Below are 19,464 nucleotides of genomic sequence, written 5' to 3'. Positions count from 1 at the left end.
TAACATGTTTCCTGTTGTTTCTGGGGCTGATATTAAAGCGAGCACGTGCATTCCTTTGGGGTTTCTGTTGCACTGAATTGATTTTAAATCATTCCAGGATCACTAAACCGCTGACGTTCGCCGACTGTGTTGGAGATGAGCTGCCTCTCGGGTGGGAGGAAGTTTACGACCAGCAAGTGGGAGTTTACTACATCGACCACATCAACAGTGAGTGCAGCATTTCAGCGCAGTATTATCATCAACACCACTGACCCTTTTCTGTCTCGCAGGGAAACCAGATTCTTGCTTTGTTTACTTTTTGATTTGCAGTTTTGCTCTCTCACTGAATATCAGTACAACAGCTCTTTCAGGCAGTTTGGATTTATATGATCACACGCCTTCATAGGATTATTTGCTCATCAGTCGCCTTTGTCATATCCTGTCGTCAGAGACCACCCAGATTGAGAACCCGCGGACTCAATGGCGACAGGAGCAGGAGCGCATGCTGAAGGAGTACCTGGTGGTGGCCCAGGAGGCCCTCAAAGCCAAGAAGGAGATGTACATGGTCAAGCAGCAGCGTCTGGAGCTGGCTCAGCGGGAAATGTTGCTCTTCCACGAGCTCTCGGAGGACAACCGCTCCGTCGCCAGCAGTAAGACACGCTAACGTTCAGCTCTGAGTTTCATAATCAAAGAAATACACATGATTACACATGAATGGATGAGAGAAGTGTGAACTGGGAGGCTCCATCCTTTACCTCAGGTGACCTGATTTCCTGACCTGGACATTCTATACTGTTGATGTCCCTTCAGGAACTGGTGGGGGATGCAGATCTATAGAAAATCTTTCAGGTCCCCATTCCTGGTTCACCTCCACCCAGTCCCCCCCCCCATCTACAGCCAGCACAGGCTGAGAGACGACCCTAGCCCCCTCTTCAGCTTTTACTATAACAAGTTAACTTTAAAATCATCACTGCAGCTAAATAACTGCTAATCCACTTCTGTCCTGTCCTTTTTATGTGTTCACAGCGCTCTCTGGCTCGTCCTCAAACGCGAAATACGACCCTGACCAAATAAAAGTGGAAATAGCTTGTAGACGAGAGCGGGTAAGTCATTATCGGAGGAGAACAATGGGCTGCAGCGAGGGGCCCTTTTGGGCAGAAAAGGGGGCCGGGGCGTGGCCCCTACAGGATACTGTGGCTCTGGCCCGGGGCCTCAAGAGGATGAGGATGAGATCATCATCAAAGGGTCAGGCAGGGGCTAGGTCACTGATTCACAGGGCCAAGTTGGACATTTCTCTGAGATCAGTCATATGGGTAAGGGTGTTTCCTGGATCAGGGACATTTCAACTTCAAGTGTTGTTCTCAAAAGATGAATAAGACTTTATTGTAATGTTACTATAGAAATTTATTGACTGGAACAGTTACCGTAAATGTAACAACAACTGGAGACAGATGGTGTTTTTGAGCATCCTGTGACACAGTATGTTAGCATTGTCCCTTTGATCCTATAATGAACAGCGGTTCAGGACACTTTCCTTGTTGATTAGTTATCCATAGACAGAAGGAAGCCTGAACTATGTGAAAGGGATTTTTGACCAAAAATAAAAAATAAACAAATCCCAGATTATCATTTTTATTTATGAGTATCAGAATAATCTTTGGTAAACATTTTAAATTACAGCTGGGCAGTGTGGATCCAATCATTATGAATTATGAAACAGGGCTTCCACTTCCAACATTCAAACTTTGGTCTGAACAAAGATATCTCAACAACTATGTACAACAACATGTAAAACAAAGACCATAATAAATAATTTCACAAGTTTTTAATTACAGTTTGATTGGAACATTTGGACAAAATCAGTATGTGAAGCAATAACACAATATTATCACATCACCACAGTACAATTCTGGCAGAAACACAAGGAACAGGTTAAAAAAAAAGAATGGTCAGCACTGAAGCAGCGGGGGTGGACATATCCTGACTTTAAGTCTTCCTAGTCCACAGTTTGACTCCAGACCCTGATGACGTCCGCAGGGTGATTTTCTTAAACTTAAGAACATTTCCTCCAGAGCCACAGAAGTCATTATACAAGTGTTTTCACAGGCAGAGGAATTCTCCCCATGACAAGTAAACTGGTGTGTAAAACTTAGCAGAGCCTCCGCCAAGTCAATATAAGACAACATTCATTTATTCCATTGTACATAAATAACAGGCCACAGTAACAGATAAAGTTTGTCAGATAGATCAGGGGAGAAAAGTCTTAGTGTGAGATCCAGTGTGTGTGTAGATGTGCGCATGTTCATCTCTGTATAAACATAGCCGAACATTCCTGTATGTGAATAGTCATGACTAAGCAGTTTTGGCCGGCGGTGGTGGTGAGAGAAGCCCATTGTGCGCCGTGCTAACCCGGTGCTCGGCCTTGTGTCCGCAGCTCTCCAGACTGAAGCAGGAGCTGGCCCAGGTGAAGCAGGAGCTGCAGTATAAGGAAATGGGAGTGGAGACCCTGCAGGAGTGAGTGTTCCTCTGCCTCTGTGTGTCCCAGGCCCACCCTTCCTCCCATGGCCACCCTTCTCCTTCCTACAACGCTCGGCCCCGCTGCTCCCCACCCAGCGGCCTTTTCCCTTTTTTTTTTTTTTATTCCCTCTCACCCTCAGTGCCTCGTCCTTTATCTTCATCTTCATGTTTGAAATATCCTTTTTTTAATTTCTACATCCCTTTTAAAGTATTTCACATGGTTCACAAGTTTAGTTCACCTACATTGTTAGACATGACTCAGTTCATGTAAGTGAAAAATAGTTGGGATTTCAAAGATTTGAATCAAAAAGCTCAGACACATTTAAAAAATAAGATGATTTCCAAAGAATAATCGGTAGATATTCTTCGTTTTTAGTTTAGAGGCAGTTTCCCATTTTCCTTTAGTTTGTGTTGGTATTTAAACACACACACACACACAGAGTGTCTTTCTGTGCTGGGAACATTTGAGAGCCGTTCCAAATTTCATGTTAGAAATAGAAGCTCCACCTCTCGGAGGAAAAAAAAAAAGAGAGCGTTTGAGAAAAGGCAAATGGAGGGAGTTTTTGATGGAAAAGGGGACTCCACCTCAGGAAGAGGATGCACCAGTGGAGTGCAGGGAGCCAAGGCTCAGCCTGGAGAGGAAGTTGCTCCATGGAGAGGGGAGGAGGAGGGTGGGGGAGGTGTGGGCTCGAGAACAGTTTCAAAAACACAGAGATATCTGGCAGCAAATTCCTCTGCACTTCCTGAGTCCTGGCAAAGAGGCTCTTATCTCTTAGATAATACACAACTCAAGTGATTCCCAGAATAGCCAGGAGAATACACAGCTTGCAGAAAACATGGGTGCATCCTCCTCTTGAGTTTTCGCATGTGTGTATACGTGCTGGTGTGTGTTTGTACCTTTGTTTGCCTGCCTGTGTGTGTGTGTGCGTCCTATTGTTTCTTCTGGGCTGGTTTGTGCCCGGTACGGTTGAGGCCAGGGGGGACCCTACGGTCGTTGTTTTTTCAATCTCAGCTGTTGTCAGCAATATAGTTAATTGTTCTCCATGTCGCATCAGATGGAGCAGACAAACAGTTTCTGATGTAGAAAACCCTGCACTAAATATCACCACTAAAAGAATTCAGGAGTTGGAGTCCGGAGTTTCTCTCTTTTGGACAGTTTGGCGTGCGAGTATCTTTTCTGCTCATCTGTATTCCACCTTATCTTAAACAAATTTCTCAAATTTTCAGACACCTCACGTAGTTTCAGTGAGTAGACCTGCTCGGTCTGGTAGACATGTCAGCTGATTGTATTAAAGGCCCAAGTGACGTAAACATTTTTGCTTGTTAAGAAGTAGAACGAGCCGTACACAGGGTGGGGGGCTCCATACAGGCAGGCACTGAGGGGTGGGTACTGCCTTTTTCTTTTTTTTTGCTAAGCATATAAACTCTCAGGCCCTGCCAATGGGGTAGGTGGAACAAAGCAGGGCTTGTTTTGGGAGGAAGAGGCAGGGTCGGGTGGATGAACAGTACCTGCTGTTGAAGGAGAGTGAAGGAAGCAGGCTGTGGTGAGAGCGGGGGCCACGAGCCAGGCCCAGTGATGGAGGAGGCACCGGGCTGCACTCCTCCAGCTCCCAGCCAGTAAACCAGCCAGTAAACCAGCCAGTAAACCAGCCAAACCCCCTCCTCATGCCCACACTGAAGAGTACAGGCTGATGCAGGGGAGCAAACTGGCTTTGTCCATTTCGATTTGTTTTTATTTTTGTATAATCAATAGACCCTTTGGTCGTTTGGTGTCTGGATTGTTACTCTTGGGATTTCTCTTAGCTGGCACTTGATAGCGAGGGTCTCGGGTCAGATTTCACCTCCGAACAAAGGAGTCTTTGAAAGCAGCGCTTAAAAGCCTGAAACAATATCTCAGCATGTGGAAACAAACAGAGATTAGCATTTACACCGGCCTGTCACATGCAGTGTCAGTATTTCATAACTGACCACAGTCTAAAAAAACACTCTGAGTGGCTCATGGACGTTACCTCCCACACAGAAATACTTCACATGTTCATCTGATGATTAGTTTTTATTATTCGTCTTTCAACTGATCTGTTTTCCAATATAACGCTCCTCCCTGTCACTAGTGGAGAATCAGGAGTGTCATTCTTAATTTTAAATTATTTCACTTGACTTTGCTCGATTCTTGTGCAAACTACACTTCCAGCTTTATTATCCATTAAGCAAATTTAAGTCTGCTAAGACAGGAATGAATTAAAGTGAGTAGTGTTAACTTACTGAGTCTGTTCTCTGACTCAGGCTCTGTCGCTGCTGCTGCTGATGAATGAGCGTTGTCACACGTTAACATTTACAGCTCCACGGGATTAAAATGCAGGCTCTTCTCTTTATTTACCTGTTGCCATGGTGAATTTCAGTATCAGGGCTTCATTGATAACACTGATCTAACTCTGATCAGCTGTTCTCGAACTGAAAGCTCAGAGTTTTCTGTCTCAGGGTTTGTTAAAACCTGGTTTCTGGGCCAGACCACGTGAAAGTCAAGCCGAAGAGGACGGTTTGGTTTTCTTCCTCCCAGAGTTAACACTCTTTTTTTTTTTTTCTGCTCTCCCTGTTTTGCTGAGAAAATTTACTATGATTGGAAATAAGTCAATAACATTTCAAGGAAGTTTTTTATTAACACCACATGATCAGAGTTTTGTCCTTTGACTCATTTTTAATCACTGCTCTTACTCTGCCTTCCCACACACCACTTCTTTCTCTGAACACCTGTCGCAAAGTTAAGCTTTTTTTCTTTCCCCCTTCCAAAGAACAGGTGATCTTACCTGTTCTGCCAGGGGACCATCAACAGGTTGATATATCGTCACCACAATTATGTGATATAATGTTACAGCACACTCACAAATTTGCCAATGCGTAGTAGCACATGACTGTTCTGCTCATGTTTTACTCACATTCGTTTAATTCTTTTTTAAAGTCTTTTTAAACTTAGACAACCACGTCATTAAACAAGAACCACACATTTTATTATTAATAATATAAAAGAAAAACATGTATTCTGACAAAAGGAAAACAAAGACAAAACAAAGTAGAGAAAAATGGGAGAAACACTGGTAAATAAAAATAATAAATTCCAGATACTCAGTCACGATATCTTAACGTGTGTGTTTGTGTCACAGGATCGACAGGAAGATGTCCTGCAGTCAGACAAACTACAAGCTGGACGAGGCTCAAGCCATCTTCAACGAGCTGCGAAGCATCAAGAAGGCCATCAGCACGGGCGAGAAGGAGAGGCAGGACCTCATCCAGGTAGCTCTGACCTCTGCTGACAGAGAGGTTACTGCTGACGTTACTCACGCAGTGTCTGTCTTTGAAATATTCTATACTGACCTCTGCTGTCTGTTAACCTCTACTGATGTGCCGCGTCTCATCATTGTCTTTTTAAAGCACATTTCCAGACATCTGAATCACCGACCACGTCTCTGATTTTGTCAGCAAAGCGAAAGACACGATGGAGTAATAAATAATGAATAATAGATGGTGATTCATCCTGGTTATCAGGCCACATTTGCTGAAGCATTTCCTGTCAATGCCACAGTCTATTTATGATTATATACAAATAACACACTTTAAATGTTAGAGTAATGAAATGAGGTAAATCCACTTTTGAAAACAGCTGTTGGCGATTTATGTTTCATGTTTTGTTGTTTTTGTCACATCAGCTGTCACAGTGAGAAATTAACAACTTTTATTACTTCTTACTTTATTAATATTGTATATGTATATTTTGTTGTTAATCACTGTTTTATCCCGCAGAGCCTGGCGAAGCTGACGGTGAACTTCCAAAGCAGCTTGTCTATCGGCGACTCGGCCAGCGAAGTGGCGAACAGCACTGGAACCGCGGGTGACTCGTGCAATCTGCAGCAGTACTGTGACACTGGCTGTCAGACTGACATCATGGGAGAGGTAGGAGACACCGCCGCTCCTCCCCGTCTCCCTCCCTCTGAAACAGAGGCTTTTAAACAGTGAGGGAGGCCTGTAGGAGGTGGGGAGCAAAGGTAGAGACGTGAACCACAATTTGGGTCAGAAGTGAGTTTGACTGAGTCATAACTCCGTCACAGAAACAGAGATATGAGACCTATATTTATAGATTCAACGTGACTTAAACTTTCCCAGGACATTTTTATCACCACTGGTGGAAAAACACCCATAAATCTGCTTAAATATCGCAGAACACAGACTGAAACTCCAGAACGTGCCTGAGAATCATCATCGTTACATCCATGGATACAGACACAGGAGCTGCTAAAGGCTAATTCATCCTGCTTTATTGGTGTCAGTTTGGCAGTATGGTTGTTGTGGGGTGTGAGAGGGGCGGGGGCACAGGGATGAAAACTCCTGACATAAAAGGATGATCAGTTGTTCAAATGATGAGTAGATACACTGCAGGAAGCTCCTCATACTCCCATCATGCATCTGAAGTGACTGTTGGCTAATATTTATCATTAACTTTGCCCTTGTAATTCATGTCTCTGAAACTGTTTATGTGAACTACTGTGACCTAAAGACTCTTTTTTTTATTTTTTTATTTTTTAGTATGGTTCCCAAGATTCCTCGCATTTGGTGGACAAAGTGAAACTCAACTGGCAGTACGAGGAAGCCAAGAAAAAGTAAGTGTGTCTGACGGACTGTTTGTTGTTTATCAGTCGTAGTACTATGACACACCGCCATGCACCACTGACTCACAAGGCCCATCAGCCCCCTCTTGTTCCTTGGCCCCGCGCGTTGTCCAGTGGGAGGACGTGTTATGAATAGTATTTGCGCCTGGTGGCCGTGGCTGCTGAGCGATGTCTGGCCAGCGGAATGAGCTGGGTGGTCACATTCTTGCCTGGCCACGCTGCTGCTGACTGTGTGCTGCCTTTGTGTGCGCAGCCAGAGAGAGGACTGCCCACTGCCTGCCTCAGTGCACACCCTGCACCTCCGCAAGGTGGTTTAATGTACACACTGTTTGGTTAAATATACCCACGCTCACCCTATGGCGCAGGCTAAATTACATGTTGACAAAACTGAATCAAGCCTGAAATTTCTGTTAATTTTGAAAAAGAGTTGCGTATGAATTGAGCACAGATACTGTACGGCATGAGGACGTGTGTTATCTGATGACTGGTACACTCCTGATTGGACGTGGTATGTTCCAGCTGTAAGGAGCAGCGGTGTGATGATAGCTGTGACAGCAGCCATCACCGTGTTATTACGCTGGCTCCGTCCACATTTTTTTTTTTTTTTAATAAGATTCATGTTGCTGTGGTGACCTAGCAACAGCAATGCCAACCATGACATCAGGGAGGGAGGGAGGGAGGGAGGGAGGGAGGGAAGGAGGGAGGGTGAGTGAGAGAGAGTAGGGAGACCTGTGGAAACTTGCATGCTCTGTCACTGAGTCACTGTGTCTGAAATCCAGCACACATAAACACAGTTATTTCATCGGAGCTGAGGACTCGTTCTCTGAGATCCCACTTAACTCTGTCTGAATCAGCGTCTCGATGATTCACACCTGTCAGACCGCTGGCTGATGCAGCAGGTAGCACAGGTAGAAATTACTGCGCTGAATGCTGTCATTATAGTCGCAGCATTAAGTGGCTGCTTGGCTCAAATATGTGGGCAGTAACAAATATAAATGCATAACCATCTACGTAGGTGTGGACTTCACTTGCAGTCAGAAGCTTTGTGGCTCGTCATCATCAGCTGATGCAGATTTTTGTGGCAGCGTAGCAGCGAAAACCAAAGTGATGTGCAGCTTTATCTATAAACCAGGTTTCATTAAAAAAACATTACTTCAGTTATAGTTTGATATTTTGGGAAACACTTTGATTCACTTCCTGTTGTTATGAAGTTTTATGTGTATTATGTAAACAAATGTTTGTTTTTGGGGCCTGGATTGGGGCCTTTAACAAAGTTTTTTCAAAACTTTATTAAGCAGGGACAGTGAAGTCGAAGTTGTTATAAAGTATAAGGTGTAAAGAGACACTGGACTTTCCCTCAGGGTGCAGAGCATACAGCACCAGCTAGCACAGCTGGACAGTGAGAGCTGGTCGGGACGGGCTGAGGCGGACCGCGACCGGGACTTCATGCAGCTCCTGCGTGAGAAGGAGGCCTTCCTGCAGGAGATCATCCTGGTCAGCAAGCAGCAGCACCCTCCGGAGACGCTGCTGCAGCTGGAGGAGGAGCGCTCCAGGCTGGAGGAGGAGGTGCAGAGGGCCCACAGCGCCCAGAGCCAGGGGGCCAATCAGAGGTGAGAATGGTGACGAGCGTCTAGGATGAGGATGTACTTGTACTTACAAGTTTTTACTGTTACAATCATCGTGCTTGTCTTTTCACTATGTAAATTTAATTTTGTGGTCAAGTTTAACTTTTAAGTTTTTAAGCTCAGATGCGTTCACATAATATAAAAACAAAGGAAACAGAGAAAAAGCTTCATACGCAGCCTTTTGATTCATCACTGTCGTTGTATCTTGCTGACCGTTGTTTTGTCAAATCTGAACTACTCATTTAATTATGAGTAATCAGGATCAATAAACCGTTCATGAACCAGTTTGCAGGTTAATAAATAACATTAAGTACCAGTACATGCCAGCAGCACCAAGTCAGATATCATTCAGACATTTTAATGCTCATGGTGAGCAGCAGGTAACTGCAGCGATGGACAGCCAGGTGTGACTGACTCATGACCCCAAACAAGGTCAAAGGTTGTTTCTGTGTCATAACATAGTTATTTAAATCAATATTATCACTCGGGTCTTTGAGTCTGTTTACACTGGAAAACTGATAAAACAAATTTACTCACACTAAAAACACTTGATTTTTGACTGCTGCTCATTTATTGACAGTTCAGGTAAAGTATGTTTAACTCTTGTAAACTAACAGCACAGTAAAAAAAACATATTATAGAAGTGAGGACATACAGTCAGTGTGTGGTGTGCAGTTGGAATAAAGCACGTGTGAGTAAAGGGAGGTGATCAAAGGAAGAATGACTGAGATTCCTCTTTTCATGTGAAGCCATTTCATGTCTCATTGTGTGTTCACTATCAGCTGATCTGTTAGTTTTGCAGTATTGCTCTTGTAATTGGAGGAAAATGTGGGTGCCCTCGTAGCTCAGTTTATCACGTTAGATGAAAACACTGTGCTTTCCGATATGGACCCGCTGTCTGCTGGACTTCACAGTGGAGCTGAGATCCAGGCAGGACAGATGTTTACACGATTGTTTTGGTTTTTAGGATGGACCACACATACTGCTCTGCAGCATGACCCAGCTGCCTGGCAGCTCAGTCAACTTATCCAACCGAATTTCTTATGCATTAACGTGTAATTCGTGACAGGATCCTGCAGCAGGAGAAGAGGAATGTTCTGCTGAGGCAGCTGGAGGAGGCAACACGCATCACCACCTACCTTCACTCCCAGCTGAAGAGGTGCGGCACACACTCATTCTTCAAGATTTTTAACTTCGTTGCAGCTCTGTGTCTTGTCTTACGTGTCTCTTACCTTATTTATGTCCAGCCTGTCAGCCAGTTCTCTGACGGTATCGTCCAGCAGCAGCCGCGGGTCTCTAGCCTCCAGTCGGGGCTCCCTGGCGTCCAGCCGAGGTTCCCTCAGCTCTATCAGTTTCAGTGACATCTACGGTCTCCCCCAGTATGACCGTCACGAGGGGGCAGTAGAGCCCTCTGATCCCCACCTGCGCTACCTGCTGCCCCCAGAGACCGTATCCAGAGACTGTTCCATGTTCAATCCCGACGCCCTGACCCAGAGCAAAACCAAACGCTCCCACGACACCCCACAGTCCCTGGCTTCCCTCTCCTCCCGCTCCTCGCTGTCCTCCCTGTCGCCGCCCAGCTCTCCCATGGACACACCCTACCACTCTGCCCCTCAGGACTGCCCCCTCACCCAGATGACAGAGGAATACATGGAGAGGGCAGGTCACGGCCTGTTAGAGGGGCTGCGGGCGCAGTCGCAAACCCTGTCACACACGGCCATGTTGAGCAGTGAGGACATGGTCAGCCCCGCCGCCATGCACCAACTGGACAACAAGAGTCACAGAGACAGCGCGGCTCAGGGGGCTTTCACCTCCACAGGCAAGTTAAAGACATCTGATCCTTGTCCCAAAGAAAGAAGACTGCCTATTGATTAACTGGCTGTTTTTTCCTCTTAAGGAGTGACTCTCAGAGGCAACAGTGCCAACAGAAGTGGCCGGAGGGCCAGGAGAGTCTCTGCAGGTGTGTCTGAGGACGCTCTGGCCACAGACAGCGGGGTTTTTGAGGCCTGGGGTAGAAGGTGAGAAGAAGTCCACCCTAACAATACTAAAACAGATCATAATCACTAAGATCTGTGGAGCATCTGCGCTGCCTAGTGACAGAGGAGAGAACTGCAACACCTACAGTAAACACCACTGTGAGCTGTAGTATTTAATCACATCACACTGTGTCACTGTCAGTGTCTGCAGAAAAGCAAGCAAAGAATCACACTCATCTAAAAATTAGGAAGTAATATCACATTCACAGAAACTGCTTATAACAGCTAAAACAAAGCTGAACCCCACAAACCTGATCCTGTATCATGATGTGTGGATCACTGGTCTGTCTCCTTATAATTAAACTAAATGTTTGTGTCCAGTAAGAGAGTAAAAAAGTTTGTTTATCGCTCTGACGTTCCTCCAACAGAGCAGAGGAGTCCGAGGAAATGTCATACATGAAAGAGCTGACACCTGTGAGCGAGCCCACCCAGATCCAGCTGGGACTGCTGTGAGTAAACTGTTAGTGTAGACTGCATGTGGGTGGCATGCTTCCTCCCGGTCTGTAACTAACTCCAGATCCTCTCTGTTGGTTCTGCTTCCCTCTTCACAGGTGGGAGTCTAATTCTCAGTCTCTCCGGCTTCATCTGCTTCAGCTCAAGAATTTAAACAGGTCCACTGTGAGAGATGGCTACAAAGTGTGAGTGCTCTGAGCTCTGAGGATTAAAGGAATCTTTTGTTATTTTGGGAAACAGGTTTCTTTGCTTTTGGTAAATGAGAAGATCGATATATTTGTACGATAAACATGAAGCTACAGGCATCAGCCAGTCAGCTTAGCTTAGCTTAGCATAAAGCTAAAATAATTAAACTATTCCCTAAATGCCATGACAGCAAGATGAGTATGGATTACACAAACACAGAACATGGAGCAAAGAGATATCATGTAAAATACTAGCTTGTTTTCAGAGTAGAGCAGCTCATGTGAAGCTCTGCGTATCGATGGCGAGCAGGATACTGAATCCTTCGTGTGTGTGTGTGCACTCTGACAACCAGTAACTCATCCAGAAGTGCCAGTCTCACGTTGGGAATATTGTTCTGTTCGTGTTCAGGTATGTGAAGGTGCACTTGATTCCACTGGACGCTGGCAGGGCCTGTGCATTTTACTGTTGTACGGCGTTGGAACCACAGCCCCAAATGAGTTTCAACGAAGGCTTCCGCATTCCTGTCCCTGCAAACGCCCTGGCGGTGTGCGCTCTGCAGCTGTCCGTCTGCTCCCTGGGACCTCAGGCCCAGGAGGAACTACTGGTAGGTCTGAAAGGCTGGAAACCCTGCAGATGATGGAGACGGACGATACAGCAGCTCAGATTTTTATTCATCTAAAATTAAATAATGAAGTGATCTGTGTGTGTTACTGCAGGGTACGGCCCAGGTGAGCCTGGCAGATTGTGACGGAAGCACAAACATGGTTTACCACTGGCTGCGAGTCCAGATGCTGAGCGGGATGGAGCTACTGAGGCCTGAGCAGAAAAGCCTCAGCCACCGAAGGCAGCACGACGGGCTGGAAGACGAGCAAAGGCCCAGAGCCATGGTAAACACACATACAGACCACAGCGTGATGGCAGGGCGACATTGTAGGTGCTGACCAAAGTTTACAGTAGGGATGCACCGATCCACGTTTTCAGTTCCGATCCTGATATCTGCTGATACGATACTATTATTGTTGATTTGATGCTGTAATAAATCTTCTCTACAGGCAGGTATGATATGTACGAATGTATGCATGCATGTCCCAAAAGGCAACTTGAGGTAAGTATAAGGTCAGAAAAGAAAGTCAGAAGAATAGGAAATCTTGTTAACAGTCAGTATTTATTCAATTCAAGACAGATACATAAATGGTAACCTTCTCTTACACTACTTACACCAGTGGTGTCCAAACTGTTCCACAAAGGGCCGGTGTGGCTGCAGGTTTTTGTTCCAACCAATGAAGAGCACACGGTGTGACCAATCAACTGTCTGAAGACTGAGATCAGTTGATTAAATGAGTCAAGTCTGGTGTGCTGCTGCTTGGTTGGAACAAAAACCTGCAGCCACACCGGCCCTTTGTGGAACAGTTTGGACACCTCTGACTTACACTATGGATTTCATTTTCACTGCTACGCTGACCACACACAACTTTACATCTCCACAAAATCCATCACCCCAGTCATCCTCTCCTCCATCACAAACTGCCAAACCGATATCAAACAATGGATGGACAACAACTTTCTAAAACTCAACAGCAACAAAACAGAACTCATCATCATCGGACCCAAAGCTCTCCTCCCCTCTGCCCAGGGCTTCTCCCCCCTCATCGATGGTCACAATGTCACCGCCTCCACCTCCAGACTCGACTACTGCAATAGCATCCTCCACGGACTTCCCTCTACCGACCTTCATAAACTACAATACGTACAGAACTCTGCTGCCCGGCTGCTCACCCACACTCGCTCCAGAGACCACATCACCCCCGTCCTAAAACAGCTCCACTGGCTCCCTGTCCACTACTGCATCCAAGACAAACTCCTCCTCATCACCTGCAGAGCCCTAATTAACCGCCCCCCACTCGCCGTCCTCGATCATCGGATTCCAACATCCTGGCCTCAGTCACCAGAACCAAGCACCGAAACTTGCGGGACCGAGCCTTCGCCGCTGCCGCCCCGGCGCTCTGGAACTCTCTCCCTCAGCAAATCAGAAACTCGGATTCACTGCAGATCTTCAAATCCCAGCTCAAAACCCACTGTTTAAACTGGCATTCCCTTGAACCACTTCATTTATCCACCGCTTGTCATTTTTGTTACTATAACTACTACTGTTACCATTTTTACTGTTATTTCCACTGTTCAGCGCTGAGTACCCGGAAAAGCGCTATACAAATTTGATTTATTATTATTATTATTATTATTATTATTATTACCCCTCTCCAATTTCGCGATCTACAATTTGTTGGTCGCGACGGAGCTTTGCAAACACTGCGACTTGCTGTCTTGCTCTGGTGAGTTTGTAGTGCAAAATATTTCCACACAGCGGGCATGTGTTGCTGAAAAGTTGGTTAGCCACGGTGCTGCTCAATGCTAGCCTGTTAGCTGCCTGCAAACTGTGGAATGGACTTCCTGAACGGCGGCGTGTCTGATTATTCCGCGTCACATTGGGACACGCCTCCGTTCAGGAAATCCATTCCACAGTTTGCAGCCAGTCGGCAGAGCAGCCGGCAGGGAGTCACCACAGACTGTATAACACACGGACGTAGCATCCGTGACGTCACCCATTGGTTTCGGGGAGTCGGGCATTGGAGCTGCGCCATCTTGGATTTTAGTGGGAGCGTACTTTACATATTTGGCGGAGAGGCGGTTACTCTACGGGTCAGCCGGGCGAGAACCCACCCACTTAACTCGGAGCAATATTTAATATTTACCGGCTTTCGCCGCTGCCTCCATCCACTATCCACTTACAGTTACAGCAGCACACAAACAACAGCAGCCGCTTACTGATGGAGCTGCTCTGTCCATGCAATGTCGGACTTTTTAACCAGAAAAATGAGACCAAATAAAATTAAAGCCTAGTATTCCCGCAATAAACGGACTCTGAGAGCACGGAACACACCGCAACAGCGTTCCTAACATTAGCTGCTCCGGTCCTCTATCTGTATCAGCAGCGACCAGAAATCAGCAATGAAGTCATAAGCTAGCGGCAAAATATGCTAATACATGCTAATTAGTGCAAACATCCAGCTAAAATAGTGAGAAATTTACTTACTGAAAAAACTGCAACACAGACTCCTTCGATCGGTTAGTACAGTCTACACTACAACAAGCCATACTGTCACAAAAACCTATCCGAACATTGGCAAACAAACACGGACACTGCAGCCCCTGTTAACTGCTAGAGGTAGCCGGAGGCCTCTGGATGTAGCCACCTAGCCCAGCCGATGCTAACTGCCAGTGCCTATGGACCAGGTGGAAACTATCAATAGAGACCAAAAACAAGAAATGTACCAGGCTGTAAATATGTTTTTTAGGCTGTTAAGTTGGATATTTTAACATGGGGGTCAATGGAGAATTGCTCACTTCTGGAGCCAGCCCCCAGCGGCAGCCGAGGAACTGCAGCTTTTTGAACGCGGAAGTGATCCTCACTGCTGAAACCTACAACTCCCCCCTTGGGAATTATGTTGGTATTGGAATAATCACTAAATACCGATACTGGATCAGTTCGGCCCCATCCCTAGTTTACAGTAAAAATTAATCAAAATAAAACACTTCAAAAAAACACAGCGCTTGGCTGTGTGTGGGCTTGTGGAATTTGATCAGGAGAGAGTAGAGTCTTAATGCACCATAATAGAAGAATGTTCTGAGGTGTTACCATAAAAATTTTGTAAATTCGTTGTATTAAAAGCCATCATTACAGTGTAAATGCTGGGGGGGGGGCCTTGGCAGAATTCCACATCATATTGTTGGAAAGCAGCTTTTAGCCCAAAGCTTCAGGTCTGCAGGTGTGGAGCTCGTTAAAGTGAGTAATTGACAGGAATGTGTCTCACGAGCCAAACATGCCTTCACACCTCAGCCCACCTGAGCTCACACTGTCAGAGGAGGGCGGAGGATTGTGCACAGTGTGAAGATGGTGTTTGATGCTTTGCTCTGTGACATTACAGGACACTGTATGCACTCTGCTGTCCCGCACCACCACCACCCATCTGGAGGAGCGGGGCGCAGAGCTGGAGCTGCAGAGGCTCGAGAAGAAGGACGAGCCAGGGGAGGCGGCATCTGAGAGGTGACTCCATTTTTTTCAAATTCTCTCCTGTCATTCACAAAGTTCACTTCTTCTTCTTCTGCCTCCAGCATATGTGCGTTTTTGTGACGGGGTGTATTTTGCAGGAGCTGGCAGGCGGAGTCGGTGGACAGCGGCTGCAGCAACAGCACAGCGTTCACGGCTCCCTGCTCAGAGGGCCTGTGTGCAGAGGGCATCTGCATCACCACAGGGGGGCGCTGTGATCAGACGAGCGGCAAAGTCTGTACAGTAAAGGTAAAGTCTGCGGCGTGCAGCCGCTCCCTTTTATCCACCGGCAGAGTCTGTGGGACAGGTGCACTAATTTGTTGCTGATCCACAGGTGGAGAAGTCCACCATGACAGAGGGCTTGTTCCCAGAGCCGGTGCGAGTCCGGCCCAAAGAGAGGGGAGGACGCTGGGGCCATGGCTCCCCCTTTATGCGTGGCAGCACTATTGTTCGCTCTCAGACATTCTCTCCTGGAGCTCGGAGTCAGTACGTCTGCAGGGTGAGTTTTCACAGTAAAGGAAAACACAAACGACGCCCTTCAGTCTGTGTGGACAACAGTGTTGTTGACTCACATGCACGACTCAGCCGTTGATATTTCTGGTTTGACAGCCCTGTGTTTTTAAAGTGACTGATTTCTCCTCTCAGTTGTATCGCAGCGACAGTGACAGCTCAACTCTACCAAAGAAATCACCTTTTGTCAGAAACACGTTGGAACGAAGGACGCTGCGATATAAGCAGGTACAGTCACGCCGTTACCCATCAGGAGTACACGGGAGAGCGCGTTTGGTTTCTGCTTTCTGAGTTGTGTGTTTGTGTGCGTGAGCAGCAGTCGTACCGCTCCTCCCTGGCGGAGCAGCCGACCCGTACCTCCCTGGACCTGGAGCTGGATCTCCAGGCCTGCAGGACGCGTCAGAGGCAGCTGATGGAGGAGCTGAGCGCCCTGAGAGAGCTGAAGCTGCGGCTGGAGGAGCCACAAGCCAGGGAGGCCACCGAGCTCCCCCACTGGGCCCTGAGGGACGAGCGCTTCCGCTGCCTGCTCAGAGAGGCCCAGAGACAGGTGAGACTGTGACCATGGTTACTTCGAGATTTGGCCTCGCTCCATTAGCAGCAGTTGACTGTCGTGTTGTTCTGCAGGCCAGCCAGAGCAAGCAGGAGCAGCGTCAGGAGGAGGCGGTGGAGAGGAGGATGAGGAAGGCTTCCAAAGAGGTTCTGCAGATGAGGGGGCAGAGTCAGAAGGAGCCCCTGCCTGTGCAGACATTCAGGTCGGGATCCACGCTGTTATTACCCTCACACTGATTAAAATCCCAGTGTAACTGAAGTCAGAGCATCCTAACCGTCTGACGCATTTCCGGTTAAAGAGAAGAAGAATGCGTAGCTGTGATAGAATCACATCATCGGATTCCTCTCCCGCCTCCTCCCTCTCGCTTTCTAAGATCAGGAGTCAAAACACAAAGAAGAAACTAATAAATCAGACCTCACTCTTTCTATAAATGTAAACAAACCTGTTAACACGCTCGCGCTGTTCTTGTTAGCACGTTACCACCACCTGTCAATCAGTCTGAACCTATTTCTAGGAATGTGTGCGGTGTCACTTCATCTTTACCTATTTCCAGGAATGTGTGCGGTGTCACTTCATCTTTACCCACAGGCATGAGAACAGACAGATTCCCATAGTTCTACTGGAGGTCAGAACTCCACACGCTAACTTACGGGTTGCAAGCGATCCGTGAATGCAACACGCTCAGAATGTGCTGCCGTTACCGATATGATCGCCTGCGTTTTCACACAGTTTCACACAGTTTTATTTAAACATTTAAATTGACAGCTGCCAAGGAAACAAATATTGTTCAGAAACTTCGTCCCAACGCTGTCACCGTTCACCATCCAGTTCATCCCAAAGCAGCTCCATGAGGTTCAGGTCTGGAGACTGTGCTGGTGTTCATCATGTGAAGCCACCGTCTGACCAACCAGTCCGTCTTCCTTTGTTACTTGTCTTTCTCTCACCACTCTCGCAGTCCCACTTCCTGCAGGACAGTATCGTCCTACTGAAGCATCAGAGGGTGTAGTAGTGTAGTAATCAGAGGGTGTAGTAATGTAGTAATCAGAGGGTGTGAGTCATCAGCTGAAGTTATAGGAATTGTGTGTATTAACAGTCAAGGCTTCATTTGCTGTAGGAAAGATGGAAGTTAACACATTTCTTAATGACTTCTATGAAATGTACATGATTTTTCTGTTTTTGTTTGTTTTGTTGTTGTTGTTTTTTTTAACAAAAACTTGGAAAATGGGATGTTCTGAATCTCTTGACTGGTAATAAATGACGGCCAATGTTAGCAGGTGAGATCGTGACATAAAAACTCTCACAAATGTTGTTCTGACATATTCTGTCATACACCCAGAGATAACTGCTCACACAGGGACGCAGGATTAGAAAATGTTTTTTTTTTTATTTCACTGTCTTAAAATCTCTTCCTGTACGAAGAAAACACAGATTCACAAAAACACTTTGGGTCCTGACGTTGGCACATAAGACACTTGTGTGCACATGCCAGGTAACGTGATTTTATTTTACAAAATTCAAACAGAAGTATATAAAAGTACGTGTTGTTTTCTCTTGTCTGCAGAGAGAAGATGGCTTTTTTCACAAGACCAAGGTTCAACATACCTCCATTGCCAGCGGACGATGTATGAGAGCTTGCCTCTGTATTATGTGACTTAACATGAAGTATTTGTCGAATTTTTCTGAGCTCATGAAGTACAACAGTTCTTTCTACCAGGACACGTGCAGGGTGACGCGCAGATGATGCTGAAGATTAGAAGGTTTCACACGTTCAGAAGTGTTTGTGCGGCTATTCTTCTAAACATGAACACACTAGGCACACAACTTACAACAGCACAACTGTTCGTTTCCTTTTTGGAGAAGACGCCTTTCATAAGGAAACTATCTCTTTACTCTTCTATGAGTTACTTCTGTTGTTTGTGCTTTCAAAAAAGGCTGGAAGACGGGAACAAAAGTCGGTTTGGACAAATTCACTGTACTGTAACTTATTTTATAGTACTTTTCCTTGAAGGAAATTAAAAGAAAAAAAACGCTTCCTGCTTTTTAAGTGTATTTTTTAGCTTTGAACAAATAGCACTTCAGTGTTTTTACATACAGTAAAATGGAACTGTCTGATTTTTTTTCTGTTACCTAATTCTTAAGAGTTATTTACATAAAATGTCACTTTGTAATCCACTTTTATTACTGATGTCATTGTCCTTTTGTTATGTTATTAAAATTAATATTATTTCATGTACTTTTCAATATATGGATGAATATATGAAACACTGTATTCAGATTTTTTTATGATGTCTGTATGAACATCTGCAGTGTTACCTCTTGTGAAGATAAAACCATTAAACCACGTCTCGGCGCTTCGGTTTTTATCGGTTCCGTTTCGAATGCGTGTGAAACAGGATTCATACCTGCGCTAGAATGAAGAGCGCATCGCATTCTGCACACACAGACATTTTCTTTAAATGTGTCAGTGTGCTACCTCAAATATCTGATGACTGATGTGATGACCCATTTAAGGCTAAACTTACCAATTCTTGAGAAGCCCTACCACACACCGAGCAGGCAGCTGTGTCAGCGAGTTATCTTAATACAGCATCCTGTTTGGGCCTTTCCACAAAAGCCACCAGAGGCTGGGGAGAGGCACAATGTCATTCTACTGAAACTCTGCTTCTCTGATGTCAGGCTTAGTTGCTCCTGAAGTCAGAGAAACAACTGAGCAGTTCTCTGACAAACTGTCCAAAGCTCCGGTGTGCTTGGTACATTTGTCACAATAGCAAAACACGCCTAAACCGTCCCCTTGTCATGGCTCAAAAATGCAGCTCACTATTTGAAAAATGCCCACATCGCCCTG

The 19,464-nt window shown here is 45.9% G+C and overlaps 1 protein-coding gene across 1 annotated transcript in view; it reads left to right on the top strand.

Annotated features, from left to right (window-relative positions):
- The window catches only part of wwc3 (WWC family member 3), a 31,094-nt gene extending 12,133 nt beyond the window's left edge, over window positions 1–18,961 (top strand). The window contains exons 2-23 of the mRNA XM_041039861.1: window positions 98–207; window positions 429–629; window positions 1,006–1,082; window positions 2,414–2,493; window positions 5,655–5,784; window positions 6,292–6,441; window positions 7,072–7,145; window positions 8,516–8,764; window positions 9,849–9,938; window positions 10,027–10,598; window positions 10,677–10,797; window positions 11,184–11,264; window positions 11,367–11,453; window positions 11,863–12,058; window positions 12,171–12,341; window positions 15,438–15,556; window positions 15,661–15,808; window positions 15,894–16,058; window positions 16,205–16,297; window positions 16,386–16,616; window positions 16,694–16,821; window positions 18,181–18,961. Of these exons, the coding sequence (XP_040895795.1) occupies window positions 98–207; window positions 429–629; window positions 1,006–1,082; window positions 2,414–2,493; window positions 5,655–5,784; window positions 6,292–6,441; window positions 7,072–7,145; window positions 8,516–8,764; window positions 9,849–9,938; window positions 10,027–10,598; window positions 10,677–10,797; window positions 11,184–11,264; window positions 11,367–11,453; window positions 11,863–12,058; window positions 12,171–12,341; window positions 15,438–15,556; window positions 15,661–15,808; window positions 15,894–16,058; window positions 16,205–16,297; window positions 16,386–16,616; window positions 16,694–16,821; window positions 18,181–18,247 (3,340 nt within the window). The 3' untranslated portion in view covers window positions 18,248–18,961. The remainder of the gene's footprint in view (window positions 1–97; window positions 208–428; window positions 630–1,005; window positions 1,083–2,413; window positions 2,494–5,654; window positions 5,785–6,291; window positions 6,442–7,071; window positions 7,146–8,515; window positions 8,765–9,848; window positions 9,939–10,026; window positions 10,599–10,676; window positions 10,798–11,183; window positions 11,265–11,366; window positions 11,454–11,862; window positions 12,059–12,170; window positions 12,342–15,437; window positions 15,557–15,660; window positions 15,809–15,893; window positions 16,059–16,204; window positions 16,298–16,385; window positions 16,617–16,693; window positions 16,822–18,180) is intronic.
- Window positions 18,962–19,464: the final 503 nt, after the last annotated feature.

The sequence above is a fragment of the Toxotes jaculatrix genome, chromosome 6, assembly GCF_017976425.1.
Source record: "Toxotes jaculatrix isolate fToxJac2 chromosome 6, fToxJac2.pri, whole genome shotgun sequence".
NCBI lineage: Eukaryota > Metazoa > Chordata > Actinopteri > Toxotidae > Toxotes > Toxotes jaculatrix.
Note: the sequence above shows the minus strand (reverse complement) of the source record. Positions and strands in the feature narration are given on the sequence as shown.